Raw genomic sequence first — 14,701 nt, 5'->3', positions numbered from 1 at the left:
GCTCTGTAGACAGCTTCTAAGAGTCACCTGGTAAAATATGGATGTGGCTCTGCTAAAGGTGTCTTACCCTGGCTCATGCTGAGTCTCCACTTCTATTTATAAGCCCTGTGGTCTGGGGCAGGGGGCCAGATTTGAACAGATTTTTAAAATTATACATACATGCCTTGAATATTCACTAGGAAACCAATCAAGAGAGCTAATGTCAGTACTTTGTGTGAGGATCGAGGAACAGTGTGTGAAGAATGACAACTGTCACAGCCCCTGAATGCGGTGATCAGTGAGAATGGCGTTTGTCCAAAGGTCAGCCCCTGTCTTCCCTGCAGTTGCCTCGGTGCAGAGGGCACTCTGGACGCAATGCGGGATGTGAGGAAGAGCTTGCTGGCTGGGCTGGCCTCAGCTGGGAGTTGAGCTGGTGGGTGCAGGGAGGCATCTGAAAGCTCCAGTCGCTGATTCCACAACCTGCCATTCTAACTCGAGCCTGGAGGGGCAGAGTTGGTCCTAGTTTGAGGGGGTGGCCCGTGTGCCAGAGGCAGAAACAGAACTGTGGGGGTGATGCACAGGGAAGGGCTCCAGGCCACCTTGCTCATCTGATGAGCACCTCCCTTCTTGCCACTGATAATGGCTAGGGTGCCATGGTCTGGATGTGAGGCCAGGGGCCCAGTCTGTCTCCTTCAGTGTGGAGTGGCAATGTGGAGGCAAATCCATTGGCGTGCGGTGGTGCCTATGTGCGTGTGCCCGCCAGTGTGGGGCCATGCGAGCGGCAGGGAAGCATCCATGTGGAGGGACACAGGTGCCAGTAGCGCAGGTGGAGGTCTGTTGCCGTATGATTCACAGCATGTGGTGGTGTCGCCCTCCTGTTGTGGAGGGTCTCCGGTGTGAGTGTATCACCAGGTGTAAAGTCAAGTGAGCTGTTGTTCCAGTGGAATATGTTAATGGCCTTGTGGGATGGGATTGGATGTAAGGCAAAGTTACCACCTGCAGCTAGGCAGGTTATGCAGGGTACAAGCACAGAGGGTGCCATTTACTGTGGCAGCTGCAAAGGCTTGGGACATGTCACCAATTCTGTGTAATGGTCTAAGTGTCATTGTCAATGAGAGATGACACCGCGGATAGGGTGTTACCATCAGTATGAAATGCAGCCATCATCGGTGGCAAGGGGGCAGGTGTAAGTGTGTCACAGTGGACTGGCACATGTGTCACTGTCATTGTAGGGACAGAAGGAATGTGTATGTGCAGCCAGGAGTGTGTCATCACCACTGTGCAGTCATAAATGTGTCACTGAGTGTGATTGATTCCTCCTTTTCCATTTTTTTCCCCACCAGAGAGGCCCTGGGCAATCCAAACTGCTAGCTCCTGCTCCACCTGGGAAGCTGTATAAACCTTTGGATTCTCCGTTATCCACTTTGTTTCGCAGAAAGAGGGTTCCTGGCTCCCCATCTGAACCCTGACTCATTGGTGTTGCACAGAGTGTGTCTGTGTGTGTGGGAATCCCCCTGAGAAGCCCCTCTCTATCCCAGAGCCCTGCCCCCAACTCAGAGCCCCTCCCCAGCCCATCGTCCTCCTACCAGCTCCTCAGAAGTCCTCTGCCAGCCTTCATCCCATCCCCACCCTCCCAGATCCAGGCACTCATTAGCATGTCAAAGCAGTCCTCTTTCAGCCCACACGGTGTACCCTGGGATATCCCCACACAGTTAGCTCACTCTCATCTTGAGCTTTCCTGAAACCTTACATTTTCATGTCTGCCACACCAGTCTGTAGTTCCCCTACCATCCGGCATAGGGAGGATGTTTTGGTGATAAATCCTTCCTCCCTTGCCTGGTTGTTTCTCGAGCTCTCTGCTGGGACTTCTGCCTCCCCTCCTCCAATCTAAGCCCTTCCAACTCTCCAGGATGTGGTTGGACCACCCTTTCCATCAGGAGTTCTTCCTGATAACCCTAGATGCTCGTGTCAACCCAGAGCCAGACAGGGAACCCCGCCAGCCTCCTTATCTGAGTCCTAGCCCTGGACCAGCTCAGGCACTAGGTGGAGCATCCGAGTTCCCTCCATGTCCTCAGGAGGACCCCCTTCCAGAATGTCCCTCCATGCTTGTGACACTTGGTCCCCTTTCCCCTCCCCCATGTGAAGCCCAGGCTCAGAAAGATAGTTTCTACATCTTAGAATCTTCTTCTTAGGCACATGGAAACAGAATAACAGGGTTCCAGCATACAGGAATCATAAGCAAAGGCCTTTTTAGGATAACATTTAGAATCACAGAATCTAGAAGGACAGGTTCTCTAAACACTATGTGCAAGAGTGGCCCACTCTTCCTCAGAGCCTCCAGGGTGGGAGACTTGTTAAAAAAGATTTTGGGACCTCTTCCCATGTGGACTGAACCAAAATCTCTGCAATGGGATCCCAGGAATTTGCATCAGTATCAAGCCCCCCACTGGTTTGGAGATGCCAGCTAGTTGAAAAACCCTTACCTCGGGCCACTAAAATCTGAGACTCATGTGATTCTGGGCTGTGGTCTTATAGAAAAAAACTACTGAATCATGAAATCATAGAATATTTTAGGATTCACAGAAGCTTAGATTCAACTAATTACACACATTCACTCACAACTCTAGGATCTTAAATTCCATGAATCTTAACGCTTAGAATTAGGGAGTTGGAAGTGACCCTGGAGTGCGATTTTGTTCCTGTTCTAGGAGGAACTTTTCTTTTCAGCCTCATCACTCCTTTTGGAATGGAAGGCTTTTTCCCCTGTCCCTTGCAGGGCTGCCTCCACGGTGTCGCCTACATTTGTGAAGATAAATGTTCTTTCCATCTTGGTGCAAAGGCAGCTGGCAGAACCCTGCATTACGGAGCGAGAGAGCTGGAGATGACTTCTGCTTCCCATTTAGGACCGGCACACCCTGGCCCACAGAACAGATCTTGCTCTTCGATAAAATGAATGTGAGGGGACATTATTGCTGTTTCATATTTGAGGAACGTGGACAAGACAACAGAGGTTAATAAGCTTATGGAGCTTCTGGTCAAGGAAATGAAAGAGAGAGAGAACACTGAGGGATAGCAGAATGCTGTTTTGGAGACTGATGGGCGTGTGTGTGTGTGTGTGTGTGTGTGTGTGTGTGTGTGTGTATTTGGAGGGGAGTGGAGTGAAGGGAGGAGATGAAACATGCATAAGAAATCAGCAATGAAAGGGTAACTTTCTGGTCATCTAACCCAGTGTTCCTAACTTACAAGTGGGGAAACAGGGGCCCAGAAAAGGGAGGGGCCTTTTTTTAAATGCCACAGCTGGTTCAGGAAACTCCTAACTCAGGTTAAGTATTCCTTCTTAGTCACAACTCAGCATTTAGCTCCACACTTCTTAAAACATGTGCGGCATGCCAAGCATTGTTGTAGGGATGTTACGATGTCAGCCCTCTCAGCTGTGCGACAGTCCTGCCGGGCAGGTATTTTTCAGTCATTCATCAGACGTGTGGAGGGCCTGTGCCACGCCAGGCACTCTCCTAGGCGGACAAAGATGTCTAGGAAGTTTCAGAGTTTCTCTTCGGCTACAGTGAGAGATGCGTATACTCCATAGAGGGATAGCGCACGGACCGGTTCACGCACTCAAGATCCTTTGAGAGTGGAGCCTCCGATGTGAAGCGCTCAGAAGCAGGCGGGGGAGACATGGCTGCAAACAGTTGACGATAATACTACATGCTAAGTGCTGTCTTAGTGAAGAGGCAGCTCTGGGGTGCAGAATGAAATACACACAGCCTGCAAGCCAGATGGGACTGGAAGCCCAAAGCAGGGAAAGGACAAGGTGGCTGCCTCCCGGGTGGCCAAGTCATCTCGGGCTCCAGCCACATAGCGATGGGGTTCAAGCTCAGCAGCCTTCTGCCTTGCCCCCATGCCCCAAGCCAGATGGTATGATTTTTCTTTGAGACTCAGTTTCCTCCTCAGTGAAAGTGGTGGGATGACCCCGTTCTCCCATGGTGATTGTGAAGGTCACATAATGACACTGATTAGGAAACAGTAGCCAAGCCTCAGCAAGCATCGACTGTGTTTCCCTCCAACACCTGAGCAAGGTGGGGGTTTCCTCGACGTTTGGGGCAGTGGGACCATTCAATAAAACCTCCCTTTTCTGATCTTGGTCAGAGAACTCTGCCTCACGATTTCCTTGAGTTTAAGTTGAAATGAGAAAGAACAGAATTTGAAGCTTAGAGGAAAATAGGGGAGATGTTTCTTCTACCTCTTCACCCCTTCTCTGGGGTTCTTCCCCTCCTGTGCGGCACACAAGGGACCGGGATATGGTGTTCCCAAATGGGAACCTCCTGAAGGAAGTCCAGAGGGGGCTTAGACTTCAGGCCTAAGAACGGGAGGAATTTTCCACCCACAAATCTAACAACGGCTGTTCTGTGCCACTCAACCTCCAGTTGTTTCTTTCTGGCAGGAAAACAAAATAAAACCAAACCACCTTTTATTTGCCAAACAAACAAAGGGTTGGAGAGGTCTTGGGCAGATGAAGCCAGGGAAAAGTGGAAAGGGCTTAAAAGAAAGAAATTTTCATTCACCAAGCCTCTCACCGCAGTAGGTGATTCATAATCTTTATCTGATTTAATCCCCACACCAGAGCCTCCATTACCTTAAATGTCATCACCTCCACTTCATATTCATATCGGGATATTCAGACTCAGAGAGGCTAAGCACTTTGTTCAGGGTAACACAGCCGAGAAGTAGTGGCATCAGCATTTGAGCTTGGTATGTCTCTGCAGCTGGACACGTTTCCAGAGGGAGATTAAATGGGTTTCTGGAAGATGAGACTGGGTCTGCAGCTTCCGGGCAACTGGTCCCAGAGTTTGGATGACCCTGCTAGGACACCTATCTGGGGACCTTACCACAGGCTGGTCCTTAATGGCACTGAGTGTTCCAGGTCTGAAGGTGATCAAAAGTGATGGGGGCTGTATAGCTCAGGACCCTGAAATTATGCTCTGTGGATTTATATAAGAAATCTCCTTCTGTGGCAGCCCTTTGCTCACTTCTGCTCAGGTTGGCGCAGTCTAGCTTTTAATACTGGCCATGTAACCACTGCTCCTGCCTCTGCTCCAGCCTTCAGACTGACTTTCTGATTGGCTTCCAGATCTGGAGGAGAGCCATAGCTGTCTAAAACATGGGTCTGACTCTGTTATTCCCATTCTTAAAACATGTGATGGTCACAGCTTATTTTGCCACCTAGCACCCACTCCTCCCTCATGTGGCACCAGCTTTGGAAGAGCCAAGGTGTGTATTTCATTTGAACCCATGGGCGGATCACATGACCTGGACTGAGCCAATCAGCACAGATGGTCTCCCTGATCCCCCAAATCAGTTTAGCAATAGGCGCAGGACCAAAGTCAGATCAGTCAGGGCCAAAGGGACTCAATTCTGGGACTTTGCTTGAGCTAAGGGAAATGGACTGTCCTTTGAGGTCCACTGTAATGTGAACTGAGGTTCTCAGGAGCCACCATATGGAGCCTCAGAATGGGGACCAGCTTAGAGCCAGCAGAGTCCAGAAAAGGAGAGCAGGGAACCTGAGCCTGGTGACATAGTTTACACCTCGGATCAAGCTGTGCCTGCCGCTCTCCTAGGTCTTGTCATTTTTATGAGCCAATAACTACCGCTTCCTCTTTGTTCTTGTTAAAGCTACTTTGTTTTTTTCTTTACATGCAACCAAAAAGATCTTAACTCTTTTTGATGCAAAAATCTTTTGATGTCTTCCCGTTGCCTTCAGGAGAAAGTTCAAATCCTTTAAGTTGGCTTTTAAGGTCCTCCATGATCCGACCCAGACCTCTCTCTGTCTCCAGCCACCTGTGTTCCACGTTGCTCCTGGACATGCTGTCACCTGGTGTTTCTGAGCGTTTGCCCACGCTGCTTGCTCCTGGAGGAATGGCCTTGTCTGCTCTGTTCACTTGGTAAGCCTCTGTGTTGACCGTCATGGCTCAGCTAAAACATTAAGAAATCCCTCCTGGGATGCAGGATTGAAACAGAGGTTTCCTGTGTGCTCCCACGTGGACCTTTACCTTGTAGCCCCAACGGAACTCAGCTTGACACTTAAGGTTGGTTTCCTTGTCTTACTTCCTCCCTAGATTATGAACTCTTTGAGGATGGAGACTCCTTGAGGACGAGGGGTGCATTCACTCAGCAGATATGTAGTGAGCACCTACTACATGCCAGAGACCCCTCTAGGTGCTGGGGATACAACAGTGAAAAAATACACAAATTTCCCTCTCTTGTCTGGCAGGGGGAGCAGACGCTGATTGAGGAAACCGCACGGGGTCTGGGTCATTTCAGAGAGTGGTAGGCCTGTGACATAATAAGACAAGGGGATGCCTGCTTCCTGTCTCTGGGCCTGGAGCCTCGAGGAGGGCCAGGCTCAAAGCAGGCCGTCAGAAAGTGACCATTTAATGAATGCATAAGGAACATCCCTGGATACCCCTGGTGCCCCTCAGCCTTTCTTTATGACTCTACCAGTAACTCCGGACTCTATCAGAACCTCTTTGATAGTCATTTATTCCCCTTTTGCAGCCTACACCCCCTGTTGGGGTATAGTTATATAAATGACATTTTTTTAATGTGTACAACACTCACCTTTCCTGACGGGAGTTGAACAAGAGCCACGTTCTCTCGGACTTCACGGTGCGGCTCCAGTCCTGCGGGCCCAGCATCGGGCAGCATGCTCCTCTGCCCGACTTTGATCAAAGCTCCCACCGGCCCTCATCTTTCCAGTCCTCACTCATCTGTCTCCTCCACAGGCCTGTTGCCAGTCCTTTGATCATCCCTGTGACTCTCTTCTGGGCTTTATCTGGCTCCATTAAGACGATGAAGCTTCCTCTTGCTTGTGTCACTCCCATGCTCAAAAGCTCTCGATGACTCACCATTGCCTACGGCAACAAGTCCAGAGCCACGAGGGCTCCCCTGGATCTGACTTCTGCCTCCTCGGCAGCCTGTTTACCACGACTGCTCTCCCATGTAGCGCTCTTTGCTACAGAGCACTCAGCACCTCTGATGTTCATTTCATTCCTCTGTTAATGTGCACATCCTTGGTTGTCTCCTCACACTGGATCGTAAGCTGTTTGAGGGCAAGGATCGTGTCTTGCTCATCCCCGAGTCACCAACATCACACCCAAAGTCTTCTCTATTGTGAACGCTCCACAGATCTCACCAGAGGTGAAATTTGTGCTTGGCATGGCCCTACTTGCTTGCGCTTGAAATGGCTTGTCCTGCCCATCAGTCTTGAGGTCCCCTTCTCAGGGGCAGACTCAGTCCCCTTATTGGGCTGTAGACCACATAGTAATTCTGGCATCCTTGTTTAAATCTTGTACTTGTCCCCCCCCCCCTTTTTTGCATTCTTAGTCCATACACTTAGCCCCATGATTTTCTTCTGTGCTTTGGCCTCATCACTGTGGCATTTTGTCATTGGGGTGTTTTTGGTTTAATTTGCTGTGTTGACATACATTTTTGGCCCATTTGCTATCTCTTTGAAGTCCTTGTCCTCCCCTACTCTTAGGCTTTATGGTCTGGGTGGAGCTAACTCCATGGCCCACGTCCATGGATGAGCGTTAGACTTATAACAGCCGATTAGAACAGTATTAGCTGTGGCCACAGTGCTTGACTCAGGGATGGCAATGACACATCTAAGCCAATGAGAGCCAGCCCTGGGATTTTAGCTAGGACCAGTGGGAAAGACGCTTTCTATTTCTACGGGATTTGCAGAGCTGGCAGAATGTGGGCCTGAGCAGCTGGGCTGTGTTGCCATCACCCAGGGACAGCCTGCCAGAGGGTGACGCCAACACAGACGAGCGGAGCCAAGGGGAGGGGGGGAGACCGATTTCTGATGACAGCGTGTGAGTGCCCAGTTCCTGATGTGCCTTTAAGCATCATCTGCTCCTGTGCTTTTCCATTGCGTGATCAATAAAGGTTGCCTTTCTACTTAAGTTGTTTTGAATGAGGTTTCTGTCTCTGCCGCCACCTAGGAGAAACCTGCTAGAGTCTGTAACGTTGGAGCTGTGTGTCCCTTCCTACAGAAAACTTCTGAACAAGCAGGACCTGACTCTGGAAGGACCCTGCATTTAATATTCTCATGTTCCAAGAAGGAGCTGATCACCCTGGTCCCGGTTCTCTGTCTCGAAGCCTCGTCCTCACTTGGACAGCACAGTCCCATGGTGCTGCTGATTTAAGGGGGAGAAGGGGCTCACACTGTGGGTCCCTACTCGAAGCTTTGCCAAAGCTCAAATTTCATATCCACAGATCCCAGTTCATGTATCCGTAGCCCCTCAAAAATGCACGCTTTTTTTCTTTTTTTTTTTTTTTGCCAGCAGTTCTGCAGTTTCACCCTTGAGTGGCATCAGCGTTCTTGGGCGGGTGCCATCCGTTCCTGGCAATTTGTCTGCATCTTGTTTGTCAATTGGAGTTGGAACATTTGCCCGCCAGAGCAGTGACTTTGGCGCCCCTACTTCCAAAAGACAGTTTGGGAACAGGAACTGCCCTGAGGTCCTCCTCAGTCGCGGCGGAGGCTGAGGCTCTCAGATGTTCCGGATATCTTTTTTTCATCTCGGAGCAGTCTCCCAGAGCTGCGATCACCAAGCCTCTCACTGGTCCTTTATCTGACCTGCTTTCCATTGGGTGGAGTTGAAAGACCTCTGATCCTAGGCCCTGCAGTCCATCTCAAGGTGACTTTCGGGGTGTCTTTGGACCGCATCAATTCAAGGCTCCACGGCTGCAGGCAGGCTTTCTGATTCTGAGTCATCAGTTTTTAAACATTTCCCAAAAGATTCCTCTCTCTTTGCAATGGCCTCTCCTTAACTCGTTGTTTTGTTTCTCACTGTTATGGTCAGACTCTGCTGGGCTGAGGTTGGAGGGAGGAGGTTCTGTGCTCTCTTGGGATGCCACCATCTCCACATGGAGATTCTAGGATCACTGTGGTAGGAAGAGACAGCTGGAGTGTCACGGAGTTCCCCGCCACCCCAGCTGGGAGGTGATCTTGCAGGCTCGCTTCTGTTTGACCCCTCCAGATCCATTCCCCCTACCGTGTCTGTGCCCCGGAGGCTGGCCTGTACGGACCAGTCAACAGGTTCCCTTTGTCCTCTGGTTGGCTTCTGGTTGAGTTCTATCAGTGGGAGGTCCTGGCAGGATTTGGAGGCAGGAGGACAAGATCAGAGTGTTCCTCGGCCGAAGGCCACTGCTCCTGGCAGCGGTCCTTCCTACACATGTCCCCTCTGCAGGCTTGGCAACCACTCCCTCCTTGTCCTACAGGCTTAGAGGTGGTAATGGGTCTGCACTGGTGCTGGCCCTGGGGAACTGTACTATCCTTTGTGAACTCTGCCTGTTCTGCCCACCCCTTCATGAAGCTCTGCTCAAATGGCCCACGTGGAATGTTCCATGTTTCCTGCCAGGATTCTCACCAATATTGACACTTCTGCTCACCATTCATTGGCCAGATCTAGTGCCTTGATCCAGCTGATTGCAAGGGGCTAGGCAGGTGTGGAGCAGCTTGTGCTCAGGGAGCAAGTTAAGACAGGTGTGGGTGTGCCCTGGCCATCTCCAGCACAGGCAGACATCTCCCAGTCATCGGCATGGTGTGCTCTGGGGGCCCGCTGCGTTCTTTCCAAATGAGTTCCCACACCTCCTGTGGCACCGTGCTCTTCAAAGCTCCTCTCTCGGGGCATGGCAGAATGCAAGGAGCTCTTGCACTGACTTGGCTGGAGTTTTACTGTGTGACTTTGGGCAAGCCAGCCTCCCTCTCTGGGCCTACGTTTCCTCATTTGCAAAAGGATATTGCACTTCCGTGGCAGGCACCCCACAGGGCTTAGATAGTGCATACACAGGCCCTGGCACATGGGAGGCTTGCAGGAAATGGCAGCTAGAATTAACCATCACAGCCATGCCTTGGACAGAACAGAATCTATACACTCATTTAACACAGTTCCCTGAGCACCTGCTCTGGGCTGGGCATGTCTCGGTGCTGGAAGACAGAGTGAACAAGACAGAGGAGGTTCCTGCCTTGCGTGGTGTTTCTGGTGGGAATGGACAGGCGATGAACAAATAAATAGAAAGATAATTCAGAGAGTGGTGAGTGCTCTGAAGAAATAAAACTGAGTGATGTGAGAAAGAAAGATGGAGCAGGTGTCTGGGAAAACCTCCTGGAGATGACGTTTGAGCTTGACATGAAAGAGTGGAAGAGGCCTGTGTGAAGATCTGGGGCAGAAGGTTGGGCCTCAAGGAGGCTCCCCCAAGCTGGGTGAGAACTTGGCCCGTTCCTGGGACAGAATGGAGCCCACGGTGGGGGAGTGTGGGTAATGAGGGGGAGAGTGGTAGTGGTAGGACCCGAGAACAGAGAGGTGGGCTGTTCAGGTTCTGTGGGTCCTTGTCAGACAGGGGGAGGGGACTGGATGTTACCAAACTGGAATGGGGACCATCCATTGTGAGGTTTTAAGAAGCAGCTGCAACCTGCAGCGAGTCAGTGTCTGGTTGAATTCTCCTATCTCCAGTCCAAAGCCCTCTTCCTCTAACCTCATTTGCCTAGACAATTTTCCCTTTTTTTCTTTTTTCTTTTCCCTTCTCTTTTCTCTTTTCTTTTCTCTTTTCTTTTTCTTTCTTTCTTCTTTCTTTCTTTCTTTCTTTCTTTCTTTCTTTCTTTCTTTCTTTCTTTCTTTCTCTCTCCCTCTCTCTCTCTCTCTCCCTCCCTCCCTCCCTCCCTCCCTTCCTTCCTTCCTTCCTTCCTTTCTTTCAAGTAGGCTCCACACTGGAGCCCAACATGGGGCCTGAACTCACCACCCTGTGATCATGACCTGAGCTGAGATCAAGAGTTGGGCATTTAACTGACTGAGCCCCCCAGGCACCCCAACAATTGCTTTAACAAATTGCCATTTTTGGAGAACTAAGAGCCTCTGTCAAAGACCCAAGCAGGTCCCTCCCTCAATTCTAAGGAAGCGGGGGCCCCACCGCCCCAGGGGTCCCATGTTGACCCACCTGAGGGAGACTACAGCCGCTCCCTCCCACCCTGAGAACCTGTTGTGCTCCAGATGCCACGGGCCCTGCGCATGCGCAGCCACTCCCTCCCACCCTGAGAACCTGTTGTGCTCCAGATGCCACAGGCCCTGCGCATGCGCTATCTTCTTTCCTGGGCTCCATCTCCCCGGAGGCTGGTGTTATCATCCTGGTTCTGTAGATGAGGAAACTGAGGACCCAGCATCTCCCACTCCCTGCTCACCTCAGGACGTGGCTCCCTCCTCCCGCAGCAGCCCACACGGCACCCTGTAAATAACTGCATGTTCCCAACACCTCTCCTCCTTCTCCTTGGAAACCTGCTTTCTCTTTGGACTCGGGCTGCAGGGCTGTGAGATTCCCTGCTTGGCTCAGTGTGGAGCCTGGCGGCAACGTGCATCTGAAGGCCTTGGGCAGGCGGGCGCCTTTGTTCACTAGCTGGGTGACCTTAGGTAGGTCACTTCACCTCTCTGAGCCTCAGTTTCCTCACCGGAAGTGCGGAGGGGATAGTAGCTCACTTCTGTGATGGAAATTAGATGAGGACTTCTACACAGGTGCCTGGCTGAGTGTGGAACATACTTCAGTGCCTAATGAAAACGTTTCTTTTCTTCTTTCTCTCATTCTCCTTTTCCTCTTTTCCTTCCCTAATCCGTTCTGCCTCCTAGATGTTTTGGGGGTCCATATACTCGGATGCCTGCAGAATCAGGCAGGTGACAGAGAGAGGTCGCTGCTGGACTCCTTGGTTAGGGCATGGGAAGAAGCCAGCTTCTGAAGCAGGCCCGCACAGAGCCTGTAACCTGGGGGAGGCCGTTCCCGGGGAGGATGTGGCTTGAGTTGTCCAGGGATCTCTGATGCCTCCTCCTAAAGGTTTCCCCAGATTGCAGGACCCACTTACTTAGATATCCTGCTGAACCAGACTTTCATATTTACATTTCATCTCACCAAGTAGAAGGGAGAAATCAAATGTGGCCTTTTCCTGGCTTTTGGTAGATCTTCTGGAAGGAATGAGAAGGAATTTTCCTGTGGGGAGGGGTGAATCAACATGGCCCCTGATGTCCAGAGCCTGTGGAATGATGATAATAACAGGAGCTCACTTCACCGAGCTACTTTGTGCTATGTGCTCTGTATATACTACCTTGTTTAAGCTGCCCAACAACCTTATGAGATGAGGGATTAGTATTATGCCCATTTCACAGATGAGGAAGGAGGCAGAGAAAGGACAAGGTATCTTGCCAAGGTCATACAGCTAGAAGGTGCCATTGAGGATTTGCATCCAGGCTGTCTGGCCCTGGGGTCTTCACTTGCCTCTCTGCTCTTCAGGGATCAGGAGGTCAGAATGGGAGATGCGGCTCACTCCTTGGCTGGGAGTGGGGTGAGGAGACCCTAAGTGGTCATTCAGCACTCTCAGTGTGTCCCTGACTGCTGTGGTGTGGTCACCCTGTGTCTCTGCGTACTTGCTATGGTGGACATAGGCTGTCTTAGTTTGCCCTATGGTCTCTCTTCTGTATGGCAGCTTAATATTCCTTTGGCGATCCACCCTTCCCTGTTTCTCTGGCCATGTGGTTTGGATGGAGTCCTCCAATCCTCTTTCATTTGAGCTGTAGGAACTGGTGCATAACCCAGGCCTAGGATGAAGGTATTGTATGGACATGTGACTTGAGACAGTCCAGTAAGACTCAGTCATGGAAATTGTTCTGGAGATGTTAGAAAAATTCTTCTCCTGTTGGAGTTATTGAACTAAGAAAGTGTGAGCATGGAGCTGCAAGGTCACGGTGTGAAAGGAGCCTGTGTAACGGGGAAGCCAAGCCAGAGAGAAACAGAACTGACAGAAAGAGACTGAGCCTTGAAAATATTGCATGACTCCTGGATCAAGCTCTTCCTGAAATCCAGAATCTGCCCTTGAATTTTTTAGTTACACTAACTTTTACAACCCCTTTTTACCCTTCAGGCACTTTGATTGCTTTTTCTATCACCTCTATCAACCCTAAAATAGGGTTGGCCGGCATCGTGTGAAAGATTCCACGTATGTTACTACGTTTAATCCAGTGAGGTAGTTGATATGGTGCCCATTAGGCAGATGAGGGAACTGAGGTTAAGAGAGACTTATGTTGGTTAAGGTGTCGCAGCTAGTACATGACAGAGCTAGGATTAGACCGCAGGCATTTTGACTCTAGACTGCAGCTTGATCACTCCTCTGCATGGTAGGAGGCTGGTTTTACCACCCCCCGCCCCCCGAGTACCTCTTGTAATGTCTCCTCTCCAGGTCACATCCAGCTGCTCTCCCTGCTTCTGCTCTCATCCCCTTTAATCTCCTCTTCCTCGGAAGCCTTCCCTGGCTACACCCTCAGACTAAGCTTCCTGGTAGACATTTTTATGGCACAAGGTACTTTTCTTCTTAGCTTGACTGAACTTCAATAATGATTTGTTCTGGGTTTATCTCTTCCGCTGGGTGGGAGTCCCACAGGGGCAAAGATGACGTCTGTTTGCCCATTGGTGCAGCGTCGAAGCCTGGCACAGTGCCTGGACCGTGGTGGGCACCTGGTAAATGTTTGCTGAATAAATGAAGTGTGCAGTTTCCTCACTCCCACTGCGGCCCTGGATCATTGTACACCTGTTCGACTGCACTGTTGTGTCATTCTGACACTGCAGAATTCGCTTGTGCTCGGCTGTGTTGTAGGGTACCTGTGATCTTGGATGCTTCCTTATCTTCGTGGAAATATGGAAAGATGGTTTTCCCGACTAGGCAGTGAGTTCCTTGGAGGCTGGGGCACGGCCTCCAGCCCTCATCCCTTGAGAGTAGTTAATACTAACAACAGTGATACAAGGAATATTACTAATTAGGAGCACTTACCATCTGCCAGGCATGGCCCTGAGGGCTTTACGTGCATTACCTTATTGAATCTTTATCTCAACTGTGCGCAAATGTACTGTTATGACCCCGTTATACTTATGGGCAAACTAAGGCTCAGAGAGGTTATGTGGCTTCTTTTGCTTCAAAAAGGGGTCTGCCTCACGCAATCAAAAGAGAACTTGTTTCTCCAGTGACTTAGATGGGGGACTGCCAGGCTGGGTTGGAATGCAGCAAGAATAGCATAAAGGCTGAAGCTAAAAGTTGGCCCAGCTGGTGGAGGCCTGGCTGTGCTTTGCTGAAAGGAAGAGAATCTTCGTTGTGAGGGTCCAAGGAGGGACAAGCAGTCAGGAAAGAGGGGAACCCTCAGAGTGAGGGAGCAAGGGTGGGGGGAGGGGAGAGCGCAGGGGTATTGGAGAAAGGGCACCAGGCATGAAGCTGGGGAGTCTGGGCTCCTACCCTGGCTTTAGCACTTCCTGGCTGTGCGACCTGTGGCCGGCACTGCACCTCTCTGAGCCCACCGTGGTACTGAGGCGAGGCTTGACACAGCACCTGGCGACTGTCTGGCCAGTGCCTGACAGAGAGTAACAGGTACCGTGTATGTGGTGGAGGCCACGCGCCGAGGCCGCTGCCGTGCTTCCACCTGAGGGAGAGGGCCCTTGCTGATGCTGTTCTGCAGAGGAGGAGACTGGAGAGCGCAGGGCAACCATTTGCTTAGGGTCACTCAGCACGTGCAAGGCCGCTGGATCTGAGCTCTGGCCATGTGGTTCCAGAACTTCTGCCTTATCATTCTAGTCTTCTCAAGGTTTGAACTTGGATCTCAGAGAAGGGGCTGGGGGAGGCAGTTGCTCACTTCGTACTCTT

The 14,701-nt window shown here is 50.8% G+C and overlaps 1 protein-coding gene across 3 annotated transcripts in view; it reads left to right on the top strand.

The window, feature by feature from the left end:
• THOC3 (THO complex subunit 3) overlaps positions 1-14,701 on the top strand; it is a 198,702-nt gene that overhangs the window by 86,690 nt on the left and 97,311 nt on the right. The window contains exons 6-7 of one of the 3 annotated variants that reach the window (XM_026511006.4): positions 5,811-5,918; positions 6,759-7,940. The exons of 1 other annotated variant lie outside the window; for it this stretch is intronic. In XM_026511006.4, the coding sequence (XP_026366791.1) occupies positions 5,811-5,918; positions 6,759-6,778 (128 nt within the window). In that variant the 3' untranslated portion in view covers positions 6,779-7,940. Of the gene's footprint in view, positions 1-5,810; positions 5,919-6,758; positions 7,941-14,701 lie in introns of those variants that run through there. One more of the 3 variants, XM_044388584.3, reaches the window with a different exon arrangement.

Source organism: Ursus arctos, unplaced genomic scaffold (assembly GCF_023065955.2).
Source record: "Ursus arctos isolate Adak ecotype North America unplaced genomic scaffold, UrsArc2.0 scaffold_15, whole genome shotgun sequence".
Taxonomy (NCBI): domain Eukaryota; kingdom Metazoa; phylum Chordata; class Mammalia; order Carnivora; family Ursidae; genus Ursus; species Ursus arctos.
This window is presented reverse-complemented; position numbering and strand designations above follow the sequence as displayed.